Here is a 25,722-nt window from a genome sequence, read left to right on the forward strand (position 1 = left end):
AGTTCCCCCGTTTTGCAGGCGAGAAACGGATGTAGAGGAAAAGGTGACTTGCACGGACGCACGTGGCCAGCTGTTAGGTGCTGAGACCCAAGCCCTTCCCACCTGAGTGCTGCCTGGTAGGGGAGCAACAGGTCCTTATCACACGCATCGCACGGAGGGCATTTCCCTCCCAGGCTGACTCTCATTCCGATTTTTACTTTATTCTCTAAGAGTGTGTCTCTGTTAAACCCCAAACAAGGTGTTAATGCTTTTATGAGCTCCTCGAACCTTGTGCTGGGAGGTTAAACCCCCTGTCAAACCCCTCCTTCCAGAACCCTCAGTAAAATCTCTCTATTCAGCACTTTTTTCAAAAAATGTAATTGTCTCTAGAACAGGGACCAAAAAACTTTAGAAAGAACTTCAGGAGTTTAACAAGATCTTATATATTGCTTTTTGGAAAAGAGAATTAGTGGTAACTCATAAGTAAATTCCTGGAGAACGCTAACATGCTCTGGACTCCAGCATCTCCTAAAAGGACTGGGTTTCAACATGGCGGGGCGGCTGGCTGTCTCCCAGGGCACCCCGCATGGCAGGAGGCACGCACGGGTTGGGAAGAGCAGTCACTTGAACCTCTGTGTCCTCTCCACAGATCGACCGTGGGGCGCCCTGCTGGCATCCGAGGTAACCTGTTCGAGTCCCACTGCACTGTCTCTCTGCTTCTCTCCCTCCGGCCCCCCTTCTTCTGACCCGTAGTGGTTTGTAAAACTCACCACGGACGTGGCTTGTGAAACCCAGTGGAGGGAGCAATCTTGGTTTTCTCCTTGGTGATCACCAAGAGTGGTGAATGAAAGCAGTAGCAGCCCAGTGAGCAGGGAGGATGACTCAGCTTCACAGCCTCCCTTCTCCTGCGTCGGGCGGGGGGGGCGGGTGGTTGCCACGTACACCCTTTCACTTTGTTCTTAAAGCTGGGATGGAAATTCTATGATGCGGACGACTATCATCCAGAGGAGAACCGAGTGAAGATGGGAAAAGGGATCCCACTTAATGACCAGGTAACATTCGCCGTCTGTTCCAACACAGGCACTCCAGCCAGGAGCCGCGGGTGGATCTCTCACAGCACAGGGTGTAGGAGAGTTCCCACACCAACTCGCGCACAGCCCTCCAAAGCACACGGGCACACGGGGTCCTGCACGTGGTCAGCTCTGGCCCTGAACTTCTCTCTGAACACAGAGCTAGGAGGGATCCCACCCCGCCTCCGCTTTGGCATGGCCTGCCGGGACACTTTGTGGCAGGCTTTTAATCTGCAGGATGTCATTCCGAGGTGATGCCTCTATCCTCCTCCCCAGGCCTTTCAGCTGCCACCAGACTCGCAAACACCCCAAAGCCAGAGGAACCGTTACAAATTCAAATCTAGCCCTCTGGAACTTTCCCATCCATCTCAGGGTCAAGACCAAACACCTAAAGGCCTCAACATGTCCCACTCCAGTCTCTCCAGGCGCTGTGCCCACCCTCCCTCTCTCCAGAGCCACCTTGGCCCCCGTCAATCACTCCTGCTGCCTTGCTCCTCCCCCCCGCCCCCGCAGTGCCTTTGCATCTGCTGTTGCGCTGTCTGAAATGCACTTCTGTCCCCTCTTCCGTTAACCCTGCTCCTATCCACAGCTCAGCTTCCATGCCACTTCTTCAGCAAGCCCCTCCTGGACCTACTGAAGTGAAACCTCCTGTAAGAAACTCTCATAGCACCACGGCCCGCGCGGCCTGGGTCCCAGTCGCAAGGTGGCATTTGACGGTGTGAGAACTTGATTAATATTTATCTCTGCAACTAGATCTTACCTCCGAAAGGGTGAGGACTGTGGCCTTTCTGTTGACCATTTTATACTGCCAGGGCTGGCCACACAGTAAATGTTGGAAGATACCTGTGGCTCAGCCGTTAAGTGAAGGAATGAATAGCACCTCGTTCCTTTGTGCACCATCATAAAGCCATTTCCTGAGGAGCCCTTTGCTCCCCCCCAAAGCAGAGGTGCAAACTGGACTCGCTGGTGTAACTCGCTATAGCCCAGGAGAGATGTGAGGGCTGAGGCCCCAGCCAGGCTCACAGGCTGGGCTGTCCAAAGGGCAGGAACAGAGTGGAACTGGCCAAAGACCAACGCTGTGGTTGCCACTTTCAGTGACCTTGGCCCCAGCTGTGCTGCCACTAGCTCACTCTCTTCCCTCTGTCCTGCCTCGAGGGACTGGAGTCCCTCACCAGCACTAGGTCTAATTCTAGGGACTCTGAGTACACTCCTGTTTCAGGGAGGACGGATTGAGTTGGCCAAGATGCAGACTTTGAACCATCAAAATTAAGTTTAGGACATTTGACTTTAGAAGATAGGAGCAAGGAACCATAAACAAGATACAGAATGACTGGAGCATAATAATGACATTATACTAGAGATAAGCCACAGTGCAGATAACCAGGCTCCGGCACGAAGCTTGTGTGGCCTTGGGCACATGGCTAGTCTCTCTGTGCCTTATTTCCCTCCTGTGACGTAGGGATGGTAACAGGACCCATTTCATTGGGTTCTTGGGAGGATTAAAGGAGATACTACTAAAAATACGCACAGTGAAGTACCCAAAGCATCCCGTAAACATCACTTATTACTGTCGCTAATGTATCTATACGTACACACGTGTAACATAAACCATTTCTACCAAGTGTGTAAAACGTGATCGTGCCAGTGTTACTTTTCTCCTTGGTGAGTGCAAATAAAGTCAAGTTAAAGAACTAAGTAAAGCAACCCAAATGGATGGATTTTTAAAATGGCATTTAAACATCCTTCCTCTGTTCACCGAGGCTTGTTAAGTGGGCAGTATGGGTCGGGAAGGGAGTAGAGTTCAGAAGAGGAATTTATTGTACGGAAGAAAAGGTTATCGGTTACTGGAAGAAACACAGTGAGTCACTAAATATATTTAGGAGAAACTGTACAAGTCAGCCAGACTTTAGACTTTCTCTCTTCCAGGGAGAGAAAGAGCTAGAATGGCAGATGGTTGACATTCTTGAGGAGTGCTCAGCTGAGAGTGACGGAGTGGGTCACAGCTGGGCTGGCACCAGGGACCCCTCTAGCAACCAGTCCCTCCCTCCTGATACTGTGAGGACGACCCAGTGGAAAGGCTGAGGCAGGTACAGCCTCCTCTGGGGAAGGCTTGGGGAGGTTTTGTGCTCAGAGGGCTGAGGTTTGAAGAGAGAGAACCTGTGTTGAATATTCCAAGGGCTCCTTCAGGCTATTTAAATGTAAATGGATACAAAATAAAATGTAAACTCCAGTTCTTGGGTTACACTGCCCAGGTGTTCAACAGCCACACGTGGCGCAGGGAACACTTCCATCACGACACAAAGCTCTAGTGGACAGCGCCAGCCTGGACAGAGAGGCCACCCAGGCTGTGACAGGATGTCATTAGTGTAGTGATGATGAAGGATCTGCAAGCTGCCAGTGTCCCCCTACCCCCACCCCACGCCAGGTCCATGCTGCCCCAGCAGCCCGAAGTGACAATGAAGCAGACTTCAAAGTCTGTTAAATGAGGGGGTTTTTGAGAAAAATTTTCGCGATTATAAAAAGAACACTTGCCCTGTATAGAAAATTTGGAAAGTACTGGAAAATGTTTTTACGGAATACGTCACTCTTGGTTTTATCTTTCAAAAATGCCTACAAATTTTGGAGTTTGAATTTTGGAGTTTTTGTCCCTATCTTTTTGGGGGTGTCTATGCTTTGTACATGTGTTCTTTCCTCCGTGGTCTCAAGTTCATTTTTGTACGAGGTATAAACACTGGCCCCTGGCTGCTGCTCTCCCCACCCGCTCCTTCTTTCCATCAGCCTCCCCCAGCAGCCCTGGCCCTACTCGGGCTCCTGAGTTGTTCCCCTGAGCTCCAACTCCCCTTCTCCCTTTAGCCACCATCCCGTTCCAGGAGGCACTGCATGTCTCTAGATGTTTCCATCACATCACCAAAACCACAGGCCCGGGAATCTTTCTCTGTCCTCTTCATGTTCTGATTGAACTCCTAGTGCTAGAACATTCACTGTGCCCACTACCTCCAAGCACTGGGCTGGGGGCGGGGGGCACCATCAGGAATGCGATGACCTCGAATGTCAGACCCAGCAGGCAGAGATGCTCATTTGGGTTATGTTGTTTCCTCTTTTCTTTCCCCTAAGACTCTGTGTGTTTGTTTGACTTTCACAATTTATCCTATCATCTGTAGGAACTACTCACAGAGTTGAGTGAATTTGCTCTAATATCTCCTTCTTGTTCCAATTTCTGCTTTTGTGAAGCAGGGATCTCAGTCACTCCCTTTCGTCACAAATATGAACACAAAATTTGGAGCTCATGCCTCCAAGTCCTCCCTAACGCCCTTCCAGTAAAGCCCAGCCTTCCTGGCGGTCACTCAAGTTCCTGACCATGCGGTCCGGGCAGTGTCTCCTGACCTTCCTCACCGCCAACTCCCACACCTCCTGTTCATCAGGGCTAAGAAGCATCTGCTTCACCCATTTACTCAAGAGTCTCTGTACACCATCCTTAACACTCCCAGTCTTGGATCATGCCCTTGCCTCTATTCAGAAATGTATAACAAAAGTCCTATCAACCAAAACTTATGGAATGCCTTTGAAACATTACTTGGAAGGAAATCTATGGCCTCTGGGTGCATTTCTGGAAAAATAACAAGAATGGGAAGTAATGAGCTAAGTGTTCAAGAAGGAAAAAACAATAAACAAAAAGGAAGAATGTAGGAAAAAAATAGAAACAAATGCTGAAATTAATGGAATATAAGCCAAAGAAACGATGTAGATGATAAGCAGTGCTGTTTGAAAAACATAAAAATAGACAAATCCTCTAACAAGACTGATGACGAGCAGGGACAAAAGCACGATTAAGAGTAGGAATGAAGGGGCGCCTGGGTGGCACAGCGGTTAAGCATCTGCCTTCGGCTCAGGGCGTGATCCCGGCGTTATGGGATCGAGCCCCACATCAGGCTCCTCTGCTATGAGCCTGCTTCTTCCTCTCCCACTCCCCCTGCGTGTCCCCTCTCTCGCTGGCTGTCTCTATCTCTGTCAAATAAATAAATAAAATCTTTAAAAAAAAAAAAAAGAGTAGGAATGAAAACAGGGCTGTGAACAGACTGATGTTTGTAAATGTAAAGACTTAAATTGGACAACTTCTTAGAAAAATATAAATTACTGTGGGAAAATGTGCTTGGATGACAGTGATCTGGGGGCAGAGATTATTCTGTTTTTTCCCCCAAAATGGAAATAAGACCTTGCTGGCTTAGGAATCAGGAAGGTCCAGAGATCTAACTGTATGTGTGGTCTCCCTGCTTTCTCAGATACCAAAACTGAATTAAGAATAGAAAACCTGAACATAACATAATGCTCGTTAAAAAAAATTGAATCTATAATCCAAGATCTCCCCTCAAAAAAGGCCCCAGGCCCAGATGGATTTTCAGATGAGTTTTGGTCAGCTTAAAATGCCACGAACTGGGGGCTTAACCAAAAGACATTCAGTTCTCACAGTTCTAGAGGCTGGAAGTACAACACAGGATGCCAGCACGGTCAGGGTCTTGGTGACGGTCCTCTCCCCGGCTTGCAGGTGTGGGGGGACAGGAGCAGTGTCAGCACAGGAGGGCGAGCACACATTAGCTCGCTGGTCTCTCCTTCAAAGGGTACTAATCCCATCATAATGTTACTGTGCTTAACTGCCCAGACACTTGACCCCGCAGCCTTGTCATGTCCTACTTCTCAAAAGCACAAAGATTTCTCTGAGGAACATGATTAACTGTGTTTCTGTACAAATAAACAATACCAGAGAAAAGTCACTTTGTGTCTGCTTTAATTTCAGGACAGGATTCCATGGCTCTGCAACTTACATGACATTTTACTAAGGTAAGAGCATCAGACCTTGGCATAAGCCAGTGAGTAAAGAAAACTCATCAGAAAGTAGAGGCAAAAAATACGTTCTTGAAATCACAACTGGCCGATGATAAAGGATCCCAGAAATGGAGTGTACTTGTCAAGTAACCAACAATGATTTAAATCAGCTAGAACCCACGTGTAATTTAGTTGGGTCCTGGAAATGAACCTTCTAGACAGCTCCGCAGTTATCATCTGGGAATCTCAGCCAGCTGGCTTCCATAAGCCTGTTTCTCCATTTGAAAATGGGGATATAGTTCCTACTCACAGATTATTTTGAGAATTGGTGAAATGGGGTATGGGAGGCACTCAGAACGGCATCTAAAACATCGTAAGTACTGGAAAGGTGGTAACCGATGCCACCACTGTTCTAATCACATCTTTGTCTCCACCTCTTCCCCCCACTTAAAGCTGTGGCAACCAGGAAAGACCTGGACTCGTCTGTAAGTGAGCAGATAATTGGTCACCAGAATTGGGAATCCCAAATTGTCCTGCTCTGTATCGTGCCTCTGAGCAGATGAGATCCGCTCTACCCACCTGGGGACCTGACCCCTGGGAATCCTGGTTGGGATGTGGAGAAGGATAAAGAGAAGGCAGGGGATGGCTTATAAGTCTTGCTTTCTAGAATGAAGGTGACATTTTATATTTTATAAATCTAAAACTATCCGCACCATATGCAATTAGAATATACTTAAGATTAAAAGTTCAGTTTACTTTTTTCACATGGCACTGACATAGCTGGCAACCTGCCTTTGCATAGTCTTATTAGAGTTTAGGGTTTCAGGGTTTGAGAACTCCTACCCAACTGGGTCTCGAACATAAACAGACTCGTCATAGATCAAATACACTGCCCTGTGATGGAAGCAGAAATGAAGATCCTCAGGAGAGCAGCGACCAGACATCCAGACCCAGAATAAACAACCTCCCACCCACGGCCTCTGGGAAGGGCCGGAAGGCCCAGGTACCTAAGTTCGTGCTGACGATACACTCCACCCACTGGATCTCAAGTGAACATTGGCCATAGATCAATGGCAGGCACCTTTAGAATTCTCGGTTCTGACGCAAACATTCTACCAAGTCCCCAAGCCAGGGTTTACCCTTCACTTCTTTGCTTGAGTCCCTTCCCAGCCAGAAGATGGCGGCCTCTCCCGACCACAGACAGGGGCGCACAGCAGCCGGGTGGAAGTGGGGGCTCACTTACTTGCGCAGTCTCGGAACACACTGGTTTCCCTTTGTGGTGCGTTGTCACTCTGCCTCTATTTCTGGCTCGGGTTTTTTCTTAGCTTCTCATATCTTGCTCACCTTAGACCACAGAGAGTCTGGTACTCCCCTTCTCTCCCGCATTCTCCAGCTCCACACTGGTAACTTCACCAGACGGCCAGCATATTGTGGAGTAGAAATGGGGGGAAGCCAGCTGTGAGATTCAAATCTCGGAACACCTGTGGAACACCTGAGCCGAGGTGTGTGTGGCACAGTCACCCGCCAACAGCCATCCGTGTCCACACATGGCGGCTGAGCCACATCCTACACCCACAGGAGCAGGGCTGACACCTTCCAAGCACTTCCTGTGTGACTGGGCACCTGGACAAACTGCTCCTCGCAATTCCATGGACAGGTGCTCTAAGTAGCCCCATTTAACAGATGATGAACTGATGCTCAGGGAGGTAAATACCTTGCCCAAGATGGCTCAGTTCACCAGTGGAAGGAAGATCTTTACCTTAAAGCCAGGACTGCCTGATACTTGACCACCATTTTTTAATGCCTTCCACTGGCAGAGAAGTAGGACTGGAGTCTCCAGCCTAGAATCGACACCAGTTATTTCAAATGTCCTCATTCTTTAGTCCCATTCCCTCCTTTTTTAACAGAGATGTAGCCTCTGGACAGCATGTGGTTCTAGCCTGTTCAGCTCTGAAGAAAGCGTACAGAGACATCTTAATACGAGGAAAAGATGGCGCACCCCTGAAGTGTGATGAGACGGGGAAGGACAGCCAGCCAGCTGAGGTGAAGCTCCTTGTGGTCCATCTGAGTGGGTCGTTTGAGGTCATCTCTGGACGTTTACTCAAAAGAAAAGGACATTTTATGCCCCCTGAGTTACTGCAGTCCCAGTTCGACACTCTGGAGCCCCCATCGGCTCCAGAAAATTTCATTCAAGTCAGTGTGGACAAAAATATTCCAGAGATAATTGCTACAGTCCTGGAAACTCTAACATGAGAATGGTTTCAGATCGGGGGTCCAGAACAATCAGGCAGACGTCTCTGTCCCATCCCAAACTATGTTTTAGTGTCTTTGCCAATACTGGATTCTAAATTCTTGGGTAACAAGCCCTAGTGTACGGAGCTATACTTGTCTAGGTATATTTTTAGGAATTTGTGCTCTACACACGAGGAGACAGGAGGGAACTTTGAAAGTCAAGCTTCAATAGAAATTCAAATTCCTGTGACCTAATCAGATGATCAGAGGGAATTCTATAATCAGTGCTGTAAATCACAACCTTATTTAGAATATCCTTGATTGTGCCTGTATTTGAACAAATAAATGAAACTTGGCTATCCTCGGCATCCCCTGTATACTGGCCTCAGGAGCAGAAACCTGCACAAAATCGACTGCTTACCAGCAAGTCACGTCACACCACACGCTTCCTAATCCTCTCCTCTTGGATCATCTCAAGATAAATAAATAAAAAGCACATACAGTTAACGGATATAAAAAACTGCAAAAGTGGAACTTCAGTGGATGAAACACGGGACTCACTGACCCAACTGTCCCCACTCGTTTTACGGAGGCCCCTGTGAGACCAGGCTGGTGTCAGCCACCTGCCCTCCTGCTGCAAAAGCCGTCAGCAGTTGGGGCGCCTGGGTGGCACAGCGGTTAAGCGTCTGCCTTCAGCTCAGGGCGTGATCCTGGCGTTATGGGATCGAAGCCCCACATCAGGCTCTTCTGCTATGAGCCTGCTTCTTCCTCTCCCATTCCCCCTGCTTGTGTTCCCTCTCTCGCTGGCTCTCTCTATCTCTGTCAAATAAATAAATAAATAAAATCTTAAAAAAAAAAAAAAAAAGCCGTCAGCAGTGGACTCTAGGACAAGGAAGGAACCCCAGAGCCGCTATGGCCCAGACATGAAATGAACCTTCCCCCTGGGCAGCAATGTGCAGGGGGCAGCCGGGCTGGGTGAGGCTCTGCAGAAGGTTGGAGGCACTGGTGCGTTGTGGGCCAGCACAGGCTGGGTTTCAGCCCTTCCCCCAGAGGCTCCAGAAAGGAGCTTCCTTACCCCTCTACCCTAGAATGCAGCTACTCTGCAGGGACACTGATCAGCCCCGCCCAGAAAGTGAGTTTCAGAACCAATTAACTGCTTTTTCCCACAAGGGCATGCAGCCTACCTCAGAAACTACAAATAGGAATAAGTGCTGGGGGGCCAGGGGAGTGAAAGGGCCCTTCTGGGTAGATAGACCTTGCTTAAGAAAACATGAAGCCTCCCATTTTCCTCTCTGCCAGGCAATTTGAGAGGCATCTCCTGCCTGGCTTCAGTCTACATCAGCCCTCGTTACTCGGTGTCCAAGCCCTCAAGGTGGCCGAGTCACCCCTAGACACAGAGGAAGGACTCAGTCAGTCCCCTGTACTCAGTGAGTCCGGACTGGATACTGTGACGGGCTCTCTGCAGGGTCTGAGGACTGTCATGTAACACAAAGCTCCAGCTCTCAGGTGGCTTACGTCTGGTGGGAAGATTGGGCATCTCACATCCTCGGCACAGGCCAGAGTTCTCAGCGAAGGCCACTGCTCAGAAAAAGAACTGGTTTTCATTCCACTGGACTGTCACATAGGACCTGGTGAAAAAGCCTGTTTGTAAGAGCACAAAAGCTATTATATGCATAAAAATGTTTTTGCAGTAATATATACTGAAATTTCCAAGGGTACCAAAAAGGAACAATCGTATTCTTTTTTAATTTTACTGAGAGTTTACCATTTCAGAAAATCATGGTGTTTTTTTTCTGTCACGAATATCACACCTACATCAACCTGCATTTGTAATTCTTCATTCACAGTGACCAGCCCACAGGCACAAGCACCCAGCTGTTCCACTGTGTTGGTCTAGGGCAACTGTGTCCAAGTGTTACATATGAAACTCATTAGTTCATCACAAGTTACTTTCCCTTTTTCTTTTAGAGCAAAGGTATCATATTTACTATTTGCTGGGATAAGTTTTATTAGCCATCAGTTTCACTTCAAGGTGGAAGGGGGACATCAGAAAATAGTTAAAAATAAAGAGAGGCACTGAATCTCCTAGGGTTGAGAACCACTGCTCAAATCTTCCCAAGATGGACACAGGGAGACCAAGGCATGCGCCACTACTGCCCTCTGGTGGCCCCAGGGAACACCGCATGCACAAACCGCTCTCCCAGCCCTTGAGAACACACCCCCCCCGCCCCCCCCACAGGCAGCCATGGGCCCTGTCCCTGGGTTGGGGGCAGTGGAATGCGGCCCAGCCCTGACCGTACCCCTGCCCAGCCTCTATGACTTGTGAAGAAGAGGCGAGTAAGACCTGTTTGCTGTGGCTCAAAATAGATGCCAAGGATTTTCTCCACCCTGCAAATACCACTTAACCACCCTCTCTGGCAGGAATTCTCCAGGTTGCCCCCCACTCCAGTCCCCACCATGGGACGCAGTTCAGGTTACACGTTTTCCTTTCCTATAAAACACCGCCTGCCTTGTAAAGTTGTGACAACCGAGAGAACACACGCAGGTGTGGAGACCACAACAAACGCTAGCTCTTTTTACCCTTGTCACCCTTGGCATCCGAGGTGGTGTGGCCATGACAAACTCGCACTCTGCTTTCCCGACTGTGGAGGAGCCTGTGAACCCCAGCTAAGTGTGTGAATCTTAAGTCTTTGGGCTCTAACAGGTCTTCCTTCTTCCCTGGGGGCCTGACCTGACTGGGACATGTGCCATATACCGGCTCTGGAATGAGGAGCCGGAAGAGGCTGAGCTCCAGGCACAACACTGCCACACATTCACTGGGGAACCATGGGCAGGACACCACTACAGGGTGTCCCCACCAGTGCCCCAAAGGTCCAGAACTGTCAGGCCAGGCCTCTCTAGAGACTGCTCTGATGACCAAATTATCTTTCAGTGGATGGGAGTGCAAGAAGGGAGAAATTAAAACAGGCTGGCCCTAATCAAAGATAACATCGACCAGATTTTAATTTCTGAAACTACCATGCAAATTTATTCTCCCTTCACTGAATAGCAAATCTGTATGTTCAAAATGATTGAAATTAAAGTATTAACTGTATTATGGGCACTATGAATGCCAGCAATTACCAAGGAGCAGAATATTAGACATCCAGTCTACAAGTTATACTGGGCCTCAGTGCAGGGAGGGGTTTTCAACCCTTACAGAATCTCAGGTGTAAAATACAGCCTGGTGCCGATTTCCAGAAAATCTTCAATCCGTCCAGTGGAGTTTGCCCCAGTGGCCTTAGAAGCTATAGAAACTGAATTTCACTTTCTGGGTTAAAGATGGAAAGTCATGGGCCATCACTCAGGAGGACCCAACACCTAATGTTGAGTATCTAACACATAGCTCAACTAAGGATCCAATCAGATGGTTTGGGGGAAAGTCCCCAAATCATGACAGTCAATGGTAGGACCTGCACATCTGAATGCCCAGAGGGCCTAGCAAAAACAATAATGGTGGGACATAGCAGCATTAGGGAACGGGGAGGACTATGGCACAATAGAAAATTCATGCATTACTTAGAAAGGGCAGCCACTACTTAGCCCCAGATGATGCAGGAACGCACCCGCATTATACAAGCTGGGTTTATTGCTCGTTGTGTAACTAACAGACCTTCAGAACCACGGAGGGGAATCTCAGCAAGATGTCACAAAATGATTTATGTTTTGGACACAGTAGGTGATTTGAGGTGGGTATTCAGGGAAGCTATGGAGAAATAGGGAATCTTCGTAAGGTGACAGAAATGAACTGAGGCTAAAAGCGATCGTTCATCAGGAAGCGTCCAGGACAGGGAGGTATTTGGTCATTTTTGCGGACCAGATGACGTTCATGTTTCTCTGTATGCAGGCACAATTACAAAATGGATCTTTTGACTTTGGTCACAGAGCAGTCTTGTAACTATGTAGGTATTCCGTGAAATTATTCAGCAGGACGGAGACCTCGCCTTTAGTAGTAGGCCAGCTCCTGGATGACAGGCACTGCTTTTCTTCCTTCTAATTTGGCAGAGATCATTGTCACCAAGGTCTTTTAGGCCTAGATTTGAAGCAGTTGAGGACACATTTATCTTTAGGACACAAGTAGCGCTCAGAGGGTTTAAGCTGAATTTCCATTCTCAGGAAGTGCGAACTTGGTAGGCTTTCCATCTTAAGTAAAGGCTCAGGCTGCAGTAGCTGGTTACACTCTGAGGTCAGAGGGTTGAGTGGATTAATCTCTCAGGGTCTATATCAGTTCCTTCTGTAGTTGGGGCTCCTGTGGTTAACCTTTTAAAAGACTGCTGAACTGGTTTCCAAGTAGCTGCACCATTTTACATTCCCATCAGCAATCCTACCAACACTTGTCACTTTCTCTGTGACTACAGCCTTCCTAGCAGGTGTGAAGTGGCATCTCATTAAGGTTTTAATATGCATTTCCCTAATGATGTTGAACATCTTTTCATGTGCTTATTTGGCCATTTGCTTATCATCTTTGGAGAAATGTCTATTCAAATCCTTTATGCCTTTTTAAACTGGGTTTTTTTCCTCTTTTTATTGTTACGTTGTAAGAGTTCTTTATATATCCTGGATACTAGATTCTTAACAGATACACCATCAGCCAATTCTGTGGGGTTTACTTGATCAACTTTGAAGCACAGGAGTTAAAGTTTGCTAAGTCCAACTTATTTTTCATTGGTTGCCTGTGTTTTTGGTGTCGTATCTGAGGAACTACTGCCCAGTCCGAAGTTATAAAGATTTACATCTTTGTTTATTCTGTGAGTTTTATAGTTTTAGCTCCTACATTTAGGTCTTGGATACATTCTGAGTTCGTTTTTGAATAAGAATATGCATTTTAACAAGATCCCAGGTTATGTACATGTACAATGAGGTTGAGAAGCACTGCCTTAAATGACTAATAAATTCCCATTTCCCTTTAAATCAGTGGTTCTAACCCTGGCAGCGTATTACAATCACTTCAGCTTTACAAAATCATGCCAGACTTTACTCAGATGGAACAATTCCACTTAGTCTGTGGTGGGCTTATTTTTTCATCTCTTCAGTTGATTCTGATGTGAAGCCAGGGTTGACCACTACCACCTCTTCACAGATTCTGCATGGATTTCACCCACACGCCTTTGCTAGTTTGCAGGTTTGCAGGTACTGCCTGCTTAATATGTGATGTTTGGATTTCCAACAAAGCCACAGTGAGACTGGGATCGGTGTTCATGGTGAGTACAGCACATGAGACCATAAGCTCAGTGTTTGGATAGGACACAAATCACACTTGGATCACAAGAAGATGGAGGTCCTACTGAATGGCAGTATATGTAGTACCCTCAGGTGGTACACTCTGCCTAGAGTGGAGCCGGGTATGAGAAGAGGAAATAAAGAACTTCAAGACTCTTCTGGGAAAACCAAAGATCTCAGGTTGGCCAAGAGCACCGTCTACAACTAGCTATATTTTAACCTCTAGTTACCATGTTCTGTTTGAGGCATTATTTGTCCTTGTTCTTTTTCTTTTTTCTTGCAAGAGAGGAATGGAAATGGGTTGAACTCTTGTCTTTCCTTTGCAAATCTAGAACTGCAGAACCAATTCAAACAGGTCAATGACCTATACGTAAGAGCTAAACTGATTAAAATCTTGGAAGGAAAACAGGAGAAAAACCTTGAATCACCTTGGATTTGGCAATGGAGTCTTAAACATACCACCAAAAGCAAGAGCAACAAAAGAAAAAAACATAACAGATAAACTGGACTTCATCAAAAATTAAGCACTTTTGTGCAAAAGACATTATCAAAAAAGTGAAAAGACAACCTACCGAAAAGGGGGAAAATATTTGCAAATCATGTATCTGAGATTGAGCCCCTCGGGCTCCAAACTCAGCAGGGAGTCAGCTTGAAATTCTCTCTCTCCCTCTACCCCTCACCCCCACACTTTCTCTCTCTCAAATAATCTTAAAAAAAAAAAAAAAATTCCCTCTCTCCCCCTCGCCCCACCTGCTCTCTTTCAAATAATAAAGTAAATAAATAAAAATAGACAAAGACTTACATCTCTCCAAAGATGACACACCAATGGCCAATATAAAAAAGCACAAGAAAGGGATGTCTGGGTGGTTCAGTCAGTTAAGCATCTGCCTTCGACTCGGGTCACGACCTGGGACTGAGTCCCACATCGGGCTCCTTGCTCAGGAGGGAGCCTGCTTCTCTTTCTGCCTGCTGCTCCCCCTGCTTGTGCTCTCTCTCAAATAAGTACATAAAATCTTAAAAAAAAAAAAAAAAAAGCACAAGAAAAAATATCTTCGTTAGTCCTTAGGGAGATGGAAGTCAAAACCACAATGAGATACCATTTCATACCAATAGAATGGCTGTAATTTAAAAACAAACAGAAAAGAATTCGTGTTGGCGAGGATGGAGAGAAAACTGGAGCCTGCACACTGCTGGTGGGGATGAAAGATGGTGCAGCTGCTGTGGAAAACAAGGAGTTCCTCAAAAAGTTGAAAATTAAAACTACTATATGTGACCCAGCAATTCCACTCTAGGTATGTATCTGAAAGAAGTGAGACACAAGCGAATACTCTTATGCCAATGTTAGAAGCATTACTTGCAACATCCAAACGGTGGAAGTGTCCATCAACAAATGAATAAAATGTGGTCTCTGCATACAATGGAGTATTATTCAGCCATGACGGAATCAAGTACTGATAACATGCTATAACCTAGATAAACCGGAAACACATGTTCAGTGAAAGAAGCCAGACAAAAGCCCATCCATTTAAATGAAATACACAGAATAGGCAAATTCAGGCAGACGGCAGACTAGTGGTTGCCAGGATTATGGGGGAAATGGTAAGTGACTGCTTAAGGGCTATAGGGTTTCCTTTTGGGGTGATGAAGTTCTAGATGATAGTGATGGTTTCACAACATGGAATGTACTCAATACCAGAGAACTATACACTTTAAAATGGTTACATTTTATTACATCTACATTACCACAATTTGTAGCAAAAAAGAAAAAAAAAAACTAACAAAAAGCAAACCACAGGCCCTCCCCACAAACCAGAACCTGTCTCATTAACCTTATTACCATATGCTAGGACCTCAGACTAGAAAAGATAGTCAAGTATACACAGTTCCTTCCTACAAGTAGGTAAGTTACTACTCCTTCCTGGGAAAAGAATAAAACATTGGACTTCTCTAAAATATGCCCCTCTAACATTTTCCCCCTCCTGAGATCATAAGTATACGGTAGATTACGATAGCTAAAAATTCTCTGACATTCTACCCATCAAGAAGTGGGGCCTATGACCCTTAAATCTGGCCAAGATAAGACTGACCATTCAAATATGGGAGAAATGACACTGGACCAATTTGGGGCCCAGACGTTTGAAAACTGACAGCTTTCATGTTTCTTGAAATACTTGATCTTGAAACCTACCAACCATGTTGTAAAGCACAAACAGCCCCGTGGAAAGGCCCGTGTGGAGAGGAACTGGGACCCCAACCACACTCCCAGGTGGAAAGCATGCAGCAACTAAAGAGCCATGTGAGTAAGTTCTCACCGAAGTAAATACTCCAGACCCAGTCAAGTCCTCCAGCAGTATTCACCAAGCCCTGCCAGAACTGTGGGATAGTTATGAAGCTTCAGATAACACAGTACAGTGGAAATTCCCTTCCCTCTCGTGGTGCAGATAGTGTGTCTAAGCAGCTTGAAAAAAATCTAGAAAAAATTAAATAAAATAAACAAGAAATCTAGCTTGAGTATACACAGCAAGCAATATACTTCCGCTCTGGTCTTTTGAGGAAAACTATACTGGGAGCTCTAATCTGCGCCTGGCTGTTTTAAGCAGAGTGGGGCGAGCAAGACACAGAGGTGCTGTGGATCTGGGACAGGTTACATTACGATTAGGGGAGTCTGAAATACAACAGACATTGACATGTTTACGCTGGAACTGCAGTCCGAGCATGTGCCTCATCGCTGTCCAGCGCTGGAAATCTCAACCTCATTCTCTTCCGTCTCACCAATGCAAAGATGCGGGGAGCGGGTGCTTTTGCTCCACTTCTGAATGGGTTGCCCATAAAAAATATTTCAGATGGGCTGGCAAGGTAATACTCCTGCAGGCAAGGAAAGGCAGCTCTGAGGAAAATGGCTGGAGAGACTCAGAACCCCCTTCCCTCACACTTCAGCCTAGGTAACAAAGGGGTGTGTGCTTGCTTATTTAATTTATAAAACCTATTCCGGGGATCAAAAGCTAGTAACCATTTTGTGGTAGAAAACAATTATCCCATATTCTCTTCCTAAATCGAGCTCCCCACCCCGACGCGCACACGTGATCACTCACATCAGAAGACAAGTATGCTGTAGCACTTCCCAGCTTAAAAGAATAAGGTAAGCTTCCTCTACGCCACCACCCACTCTCCTTACCACAGTTACTGCCCGCGTTTCTCGGATTCTCTTTGCTTCAGAACTCTGTGTCTCCGGGTATCTCTGCAGTCCAGTCTCACCAGAATTTTGCCCTCATCACTCTATAAAACCCCTATCACGGTCAGGAGGGTGCTTGCTCCCTTTACGGATTCAGAGATTAATATTCAAACCATGATGGGAAGATAAAGCAAGAGCATCTAACAGTTCATTTACCATCTTTCTCCTTGTGAAAAGTGCCTTGCTTGCTCTCTGGGCCTCTCAGGTCTACTTTGCTGGTTTCCTCTACTCTCCCTGAACAGGAAGTTAGAGCAAACCAGGCCTCAATCCTCCCAAAGTGTGTTTATCAACACTCTCTACCATTCATCTGGTCAAGACTTCTTAACCATAGCTCTGTATCATTTTGGACCAGATTCAGTCTTTGCTGTGGGAGCTGTCCCGTGCACCTCAGAACGTTTAGCAGTATCCTTGCTCTCTACTCACTAGATGCCTAGAGCAGCCCCAATCACGATGTCAAGAATGTGTCTCCAGGGGCACCTGGAGATGGTTGGGTGTCTGCCTTCGGCTCAGGTCATGATCTCCAGGTCCTGGGATGGAGCCCTGAGTGGGGCTCTCAGCTCAGAAGGTAGTCTACTTCTCTCCCTGCTTATGCTCTCTCTTCTCTCTCTCAAATGAATAAATAAAATCTTAAAAAAGAATGTGTCTCCAGACATTGCCAACAGCCCCTGGGGGGCAAAATCACTTCTGGTTGAGAACCACTGGCCTAGTTCTTTGGCTTTCAATACCAGATATATACACTGGCTATAGCTTGAATCACTACCCAACTGCCTTCTCGTTTTGTCCACTTATATGTCCTATCAAGTACATCCCACTTAACATGTCAAAACTAGAATTCTGATTTATACTCCACCCCATATATGTCTGTACCTTGTCACCCTGCTTGACAACCTCTCTTGCTTTACTTAACCTCACAGTTTTATCCACCAATAAATCCTACTAGCTCTGCTCTCAAAATATACCTCAAATCTGACTACTTAATACTCCACCACTGCTACCAAGCCCAAGCCCATATGATCCCTCACTAAAATTATTACCTCCTAACAGTTTCCCTGCTTCCACCTTGGTTCCCCTGGTCCAGTGGTTCTCACCTAGGAACTTGTTAGAAATGCAAATTCTCCTCCAAACCTAGTAAATTAGAAACTCTGGGAATGGGACATAAAAACTGGGGTAATTAAGTCCTCCATATCTGAGGCCACTCCCCTGCCCCCATCTCTCCAATCATATTCCCTCTACCACCTTCTCCCTAGCTCACCTTGTTCAATCACACTGACCTCCCTGTGTCCCAAAAGCACTCAGAGCGGTCCCACTACTGCACCTTTTCAATCGCTGTCTCTCTTCCTGGAAAGTTACTCACCCTCACAGATAACTTTCAAGTCTCTATTTAAATGTCCCGTTTCAACGAGTCCCTCTTGGACTACCCTACATGAAACAAAAACACTTTCCTGAACTAGCCACCTTACTCCACTTAACTTTCCACCACAGCTCTCTGTTACTACCTAACCAGGCTACGTGCCTGTTTTGTTTATTATTGTCTCCCTAAATTCTACCATGTAAACCCCATATGGACGTTTTATTTACTGCTATACTTTGAACAACTAGAAAAGAACCCTGTCCTTAACAGATGTTCAGTAAGTGTTAACTTTCTGAGGCAATGGCTGCCTCGGGTCCATGAGAGAAATGATACAAAGAAGTTAAGGAAGAATATTTAATGTTACTTAAATTAACTACCAAGAAAATTTCAGAGCAGAAAAAAACAAAACCCAAAACATTCAAACCAACCAACCCCAAACCCAGAGCTGTAAGGCAGCTGAGAGGGACAGATGCAGCAGCTGATGGTAACGCGTAAGGAGTTCAGAGTAAATGAATCACCGGTTAGCAAACTTTAGGAAGACTTCAGAACTGAGCCCAGCAGGAACCGCCGGCCTTCTGTAAACCTAGGACGACAAATGCAGTTTCAGAGACAAGAGGACCACGTGCACGACCAGAGAAGCGGAGGCTTGCTGAGAGCAGTCTTCCCCACGTCTGTTCATACAGCATTACCCTGAGGAACGGCTCAGTGAAAAGGATGGTGAACGCAGGAGAAGCCTGGATTAGACAACTTTAAATAGATTTCTTTAATGCAGGGCTTCTTGGTTAACATGTTTAATGTCAACCTCTGAGAGAGAGTAGAGTACGCGGCATTTCCCTGCCTTAATCACGCAATCTTTTGTTTTGCACAAGCACACAGACATGCAGCCAACCTTAACCTCTATGACTAACGTTAGTGACATTTTTACCCACCTCATTTTGTTGTAATTTGCCTACAAAATTAACACAGTAATAATGTGTCCCCAAACGAAAGAATCCCTTCATTAGTATATTTAAACCAAGTGTGCAACTCCTCTTCTGAACACACCCAGAAGCCAGCTGTCATTTAATAAGATCGTGCTCGATATTCACTACACATTGTTTAGTTATCAAAAATCTTCCACTTGGGAAATAAAATCCTGAAATGTTATTTTCACCACTCCATTCTTGATTCAATTTGCAATAAATAACCCAATATGAGAACAGTTTAAGCCCATAATATTTAAAGTGTCTTTTAATGCTTTTGAGAATTTTAAGTATTTTGAACTCCTAAAAAGATATTTAGATCTAAGATAAACATATCAGAACCAAATAACAACAACAACAAAATAGTACCACTACAGCAACTGGGAGGTACTCATGAGACCACCCAGTCCAGTGTGCTGAAAAGCCTCGCCAGCCCTGTTACAGCCAAGAAATTACCATGTCTTTACTCACAGCCAAATAACAAGTTAGGTACCAAAAACTGCAAGAAGAGCTTAGGTCAGCTGACATCCCAGTTGGTTATCTTTTTAACACACAATACAGAGGACACAGATTTTAATTGGAGAAATTTAAAAACTGATTAAGAATCATCTAAACGTGATAAAATCTGGGCCAAATCAATTCCAGTGGTCTTCAAAGGACATGATGAGAAAGTAAATTGAAGACATCCTTTTCTTTCTACAAAAGAGTCAAGACAAACCGAGTGTAAAAGCTAGAGATTTATTGTTATTTTGTGATTAATAAATTGTCAAATTGGTTATGACACTATCCCACACTGTATACCACCATTCGCCAGTACAAAAGGTTTTGAACCAGACTGAGGCATAAGGCAGAGAGAGCAAAGACACATGAATATCATCCTTAACAACCTCCTCTAGTCATGCCTCCACCTTGACCATCACTCATGTTTTCCTCCTGGGGAAAGTGTCAGAACAGTGCACGGGCTGGTGGGCAACCTGGCCTCTTGACCTTTTTTAATAGCAAGCAACTTACGGAAGTAATGGAATTCAACTTGTATTTCCCTTGATTTTATTGGTCTGAACTCATTTTAGATTACTTTAACATTTCCTGTAACTGTACATGAGAGAATATAACGACCTAAGAGAATACTGAACCAGAGTCAGCCAAATATATTACTGACCCCAAAGTTATGTTTTAATTGGTCCTAAAGGAATGTACCACACCCCAACAGTTTGAGAGTTAGGCAAACAGAACTTCTTTGGGGAGGGAAGAAAAAGGCTGCAGAACAGCCAAACGTACTCAACATTGTTAAAACGGCTCTTTGTTTTTCACCCCTGAATGATACCTCTTTACTACACTATATGCACAGAAATCCTAACAGAATCTTGGTTGCCAGTATTATTTAGGCTGGCCCAATCCAGGAGAGATTCCCCCCCCACCCCCGCCCCCAGTTCCCCTTCTCTGAGGCTCTGAAAAGCACAATATTTAACTATTTCTTAATAGAACTACCAAAACACTTCAGAAACAAGTGGCTCACAAATCATTTTAAGTTCATGTATTGCCTGTGCATGAGAAAACTGATAAACCCAAAAGATAGTTCTATTTTTATATGGCAATTAAAAATAACTGAAACATCAAGACACTTTCAGTGAAAGCAACATTTCAATTACAAACTGTAACGCCTGTTGAACTACCTATGGGAGAAGCTGAAAAGTCCTAGGCGAATGCACTTTTGGGTTACACTACAGTGCTCCTTCAGTCTGCACAAAGATGAAGGTAATTTACAGTCAATCTGTGAATGCTGAGACAATGTTACATTATGTTGTCTGTACAATTAAACGTCCTTAGAGAGATAACCAGAATCAGCTTTTCTACTATACTTTCAACAAACCTGACTAACCGGCACTTTTGCTGAGAGATGTTTATCAAAGATGCTGTAAGATTCCACACAATTAGGAAATACTCAGCTTTAAAATATTTCCTTATCTTCACTTTTTTGGTTATAGGTGCTTTGCTCAGATAACCTATTGTAGTTTGTTTCGAGAAATGCAATCCCAACTGTGCATACTACACTGTGTACAAATAAAGCAAAAACTGTCAGTAGTATAAATCTTACAGCATTTTGTTCGCAAAAATACATGCCAAAGTCACAATAAGCAATATTGTACCACAAATTATAGAGCGCAAATGATTTGCTTCTTTTTAATGCTTTTATTCTACATAAATTACTACCATAGGCTAATGTTTAAAAAGCAAATAAATGACAGATGCAGGACAAAAATCTGTTCACCCAACTATAAAAGGTGATGGTTTTTTTTAAAAATTACAATAAATGCAGAAGTGTCTGATGCATGCAGTAGCCTTAAATGAAAAAGCATTGATTCCCACTGTTTAAAACAAAAAAACAAAAAACAAAAAACACCGAGAAACCCACACATCTTACTGCACTCCACCTTAAAATGCATCATATTGGGTTTGTTTATAACAGCACAGAATTCCAAGAGTCAAAATGAAATAAAGCGGGTATTTTAAAGATTTAAGAGCCGTTATCAAAAATAAATTACATTTTTTCAAGATACAGAAATGCTGCTATGATGGCTGGGAGCCCAGTAACCTTTCAATAGCGGCATTGATATCGCCTCCTGTTGCTATTAGCGCTTGCAAGTTTGCTTCACGGTTCAAAAATCCCATTGCACTGAGCTGTTCCAGTTGTTGCTGAAATCTGACTTCTGGATTCTGTAGCTGTTAAAGGGGGGAAAAAAAAAACACTAACCAAAATTCTAAGGAAAATCGGTCTCACACCTAGATAACCTCTAGAAAGTTTTAAATGCTCTTGTACAAATACGCTGGTCTACTAAGCTATAAAAGCATAGGCCTCTCTGGAAACATAGTCAACATATTTAGAAGTCCATTAGCACTTAACCTTGTTATTTTAAATAGTCTAATTTATACTTAATCCTGGTCAAACAGAACGCAAAACTCTGCTTTAAAAAAAAATTGCTTTGGGGGTGATCACTGGGTGGCTCAGTCGGTTAAGCATCTGGTCATGACCTCAGGGTCATGATATCAAGCCCAGAGTCACGTCAGGGAGTCTGCTTGGGATTCTCTCTCCCCATCTCCCTCTGCCCCTCCCTCTGCTTGCCCACACACTCTCTCTCTCTCAAAAATAAACAAACAAAATCTTTGAAAAAAATAGCTTCATAAACCTCATCTGTTACTCGTTAGATATATTTAAGAAACTGATGAAAATTCAGGAAACTTAAAAGTATATATGCAAATAGTTCAGAACTAATGATTTATTTTGTAGTTACTGACCAACTGGGTAAATATAAAAGCCAGTGTTCTCATGTACAAAATTCTAAAGTTCAAATGAGGCTCAGAATGTGCATTCAATTTCTGCACTGGCCAGTCAAGTCTTCAGGAGAGTTCTGGTTCTAGGCCCACAGAATATACTCCTGACAATTCAGCTGCATCAAATCTTTCTTCAGAAATGAAGTTAAGACAAAAATATATACATAATCAATCAATCCTGGCCAATCTGATGAGGCCTACAGATTGCTCGACTTAGTAACAATTCTGTCAAATACCTAAAATCTTCTTTTCTTATTAATTCCATGAATACTATACTGAGCCAGAAGCTATGATAGTATTGGGAATACAAATACTTGTACAGGATAAAACCCTGCCCTATTTATTATATTTAATAAGGCTTAAAGTCAGAAAGGATGCTCATTTTTTGCCATGCAGAATTACAGGGGCAATCTACCATAACAGGTTTGACTGGCTATCATCTTCGTACAATGGAAGATTCTTAGGTAAAGCTAATAAATGTTTCCAGTTTTAAGAACATTATTAGAAGTCCACATTTTTTTTTAAGATTTTATTTATTTATTCGACAGAGATAGAGACAGCCAGCAAGAGAGGGAACACAAGCAGGGGGAGTGGGAGAGGAAGAAGCAGGCTCATAGCGGAGGAGCCTGATGTGGGACTCGATCCCATAACGCCGGGATCACGCCCTGAGTCGAAGGCAGATGCTTAACCGCTGTGCCACCCAGGCGCCCCAGAAGTCCACAATTTTAAGCCATATTTGTGAGGTTTATATATGTAACACAAGTTACCACAGGAAGTAGTAGTGGGCAGGGAGAGAGAGGATTTTTTTTAAGTCAAAATACAAGAACTAGACAGAACTGTAGTTGCAGTTGTTCAGGAGGTATTTAGGATAATCAAGTTCCTATCCCTCCCTGACAAACCTTTATAAAATACAACATATTTCAAACAATTTCTAAAGAGGGGCTCTAAAAGACGCATTTTTAAAGGCAACTTCCAAATAAGGCAAAGTTGTAGCATTTCTTCCCTACAACTGTTTCCTTCAGTGTCTAACAGTACATCAAAGTCAACAATTTTTGTAATGCCTGTTTTATAAGATTATGCTTTTCATTATACTCTAAACCCTGAAGGATTGCCTCTTTCTTTTCTTCCTTTCCTTCTTTCTTTTTTTCAGTTTTTTGTGGAAATTTCTGAATTTCCAACAAGGAACACAAAATGTGAGCAGACAAGAATCTTTACCTGAGGATTTACTCCAGCCAGAGCCTGCAGCATCTGCTGGATAAACTGCTGGTGTCCCGGCTCAGTGGTGCCCGGCGTGGGACTCGGGTTGTCACTAGGTGCGGAGTTAGAACCGTTGCTTCCTGAAGAGCCTCCAGTGCTTCCTAATGTCCCCAGGCCAGGAGTAAACCTAGGGAAGCACAAACTGGTAATAAACCTGAGCTCCTGGAATAGGAGGCCGGACCAGGCCTCTGATGGTAAATCAGTTACATTTTAACATAGTATTAGCTGTTATCTTCTTAAAATGAACATTTTTAACTCTGAAAACTCGGTCTTCAAAACAATCTCAACAAAAATAGGCAGAATGATATTTAAGTATGAAATGCTCAGAGAGAAGTAGTAACCACGATGCACTTTCATAGTCGTCCCCAAATAAGCCTACCCTGGGATGAGGCCGGGGGCTTCCGTTGCTAATGTCTGTAAACCCTGCTGAATCTGTAACAGGGCCTGCATTGCTCTAGGATTTGACATTGCCGATAACGTATCAGGATTCTGCATCTAAGGAAGAAAGAAAACAGGTGGTTAACAAGGGAATTAAAATCAGTGAAAGTAAAATTTAAGTGTTTCTTTGCTCTGTTTCTGGAGAAAATCTAAAACCTTACTTCCAGACACTGGTTGTCCAGAATTTCTTTCCCCGGATAAACACAAGCACCTCCTCGACAGCAAACCCAGTGTGCAAATTGTTAACCGACCTCCTCCCAAGTCCATCATGAAAGCCATTTTTCAGAATGGAAGACAATCAGGAGCTACTGTGGAAGCCATAACTGTTCCCGTTCTCCAACAGAAGATAGAAGTGTTATGCCTAAGAGACAACCTCCACCTGCACAATTTATGTAACATGGTAACATATGGTAAAAGTCACATATTCCTCCCGACCGAGTTATCTGTTGCCGATTAAACAATTTTATCAGTAAGATACACTCTAAAACAGTAGTTCCAGATTTGAAGTTAATACATGTGTCCTGAGTTCAGTTTCACTACTTCCAAATATACACCACCTGACTGACCAAAAAAGATATGCTAACATTAACATCATTACAATAGAATCAAGGACAATAACTAACCTTGGATAATGGTTTACAGGCCCAGGAATCATTTGTATAATATTTAAAAGCCCTAGAACTACCAGTTTCAGAACACCAAGACTGACTTCTCTTTTGTCTTTTTAAATAATAAAATACCATTCCAATCTCAAGTATTTTTTTTAATAATAAGACCTTCCTTGTAGGACAACAGTGACAATTTTAATCATCACTAATTCCGAGTTTGAGGAAATGAGATCTACCCCTCAAAAAAGAGATATTCCATTAATTTGTAGGAATTACAACATTACAAAGAAACCAAACCTGTAAAATAGAACAGGGTAGCTCCTTCCTATTACTCGAGATTAGTTAAACCATAAAGCATAACATGACACAATGAAGCACTTCGAAGTTAGTAAAGTGAAAGGAAATGGTTTATGGTATTAACGAAACATTCAAAATCCTAAATCCTCAAAAGCAAAAACAAAATGGTCCTTTCCTCAGAAAGTTTAAGAAATATAAGCAAAAGGTCAGCAGTGAAATGGGGCTCAGTTAAGATCAAGCTGAATTCTCTGCGAATTGACAGCATAATCAAACTAACTTCTATGGTTTGCTATCAGCCAGAGAAGAGCAAGGAAAATGTTTATCATCAAACTTTTTCAAGCAAATCATTACCGAAGATAGCTAGCATCTTTTCTTACTCACTTGTTGGAGAAAAGTTGGGAGCTGTTGTCTCATTTGTTCTTGAAGCTGAGGATTTCCAGCAAATAGGGGATTATTCAGCATCATCTATGGGGCAAGTGTTCAAACAATTTTATATCTGAAACAAGTAATGTACCTTGTTTAATAGTCTATCTTCCCCCAAGTGCCTAACCTGGCACTTATAGGGAGGAAGACAGAACATGAATCAAAAAGGAGAAGGGAAGATACTGTCCCCAAGAGGGATCTCCAGAAAAAAAAAAAAAAAAAAAACTAAAAACGAGGCATCTTCTCTCTCAATGAGAATGGTGATTATGATAATGACATGCAATATCCTAAAAAATAAAAACAATCATTTTCTTAGGATTTTCCTTGGGCAAAGGTGAATATTTGCCCTTAAAAGAAAAATGGGGGTAACTGGCATTCTGGAGGATACATTTGCTACTACACTGACAGAATAAACATAAGCATCAGTATGTGAAATGATACACGGCTTGCTCAGACACCTCAG

At 44.1% G+C, this 25,722-nt stretch overlaps 2 protein-coding genes across 3 annotated transcripts in view; one reads left to right on the top strand and one right to left on the bottom strand.

Annotated features, from left to right (window-relative positions):
- The first annotated feature begins 350 nt into the window (after nt 1-350).
- On the top strand, nt 351-8,888 carry IDNK (IDNK gluconokinase). Its single transcript, XM_002915016.4, has 4 exons — nt 351-660; nt 945-1,031; nt 5,842-5,885; nt 7,778-8,888. Exons 1-4 carry the CDS (start codon nt 529-531, stop codon nt 8,121-8,123), a joined length of 609 nt encoding a protein of 202 aa, XP_002915062.3. The 5' UTR covers nt 351-528; the 3' UTR covers nt 8,124-8,888.
- Nucleotides 8,889-19,630: 10,742 nt separating this feature from the next.
- The window catches only part of UBQLN1 (ubiquilin 1), a 48,460-nt gene continuing 42,368 nt past the window's right edge, over nt 19,631-25,722 (bottom strand). The window contains exons 8-11 of one of the 2 annotated variants that reach the window (XM_002915009.4): nt 25,218-25,301; nt 23,873-23,988; nt 23,452-23,620; nt 19,631-21,627 (exon numbers count right to left, since the gene is read on the bottom strand). In XM_002915009.4, coding sequence (XP_002915055.3) covers nt 21,475-21,627; nt 23,452-23,620; nt 23,873-23,988; nt 25,218-25,301 — 522 coding nt within the window. In that variant the 3' untranslated portion in view covers nt 19,631-21,474. The remainder of the gene's footprint in view (nt 21,628-23,451; nt 23,621-23,872; nt 23,989-25,217; nt 25,302-25,722) is intronic. The other variant, XM_034646653.1, reaches the window with a different exon arrangement.

The sequence above is a fragment of the Ailuropoda melanoleuca genome, chromosome 17, assembly GCF_002007445.2.
Source record: "Ailuropoda melanoleuca isolate Jingjing chromosome 17, ASM200744v2, whole genome shotgun sequence".
NCBI lineage: Eukaryota > Metazoa > Chordata > Mammalia > Carnivora > Ursidae > Ailuropoda > Ailuropoda melanoleuca.

Excerpts from the sequence above, each read along its gene's own strand:
- IDNK (XM_002915016.4), top strand. The coding sequence starts at position 529 with ATGGCGGGGCGGCTGGCTGTCTCCCAGGGCACCCCGCATGGCAGGAGG. Across the intron at positions 1,032-5,841 it reads GGATCCCACTTAATGACCAG|GACAGGATTCCATGGCTCTG; the intron begins GTAACATTCGCC and ends CTTTAATTTCAG. Across the intron at positions 5,886-7,777 it reads TTACATGACATTTTACTAAG|AGATGTAGCCTCTGGACAGC; the intron begins GTAAGAGCATCA and ends CTTTTTTAACAG.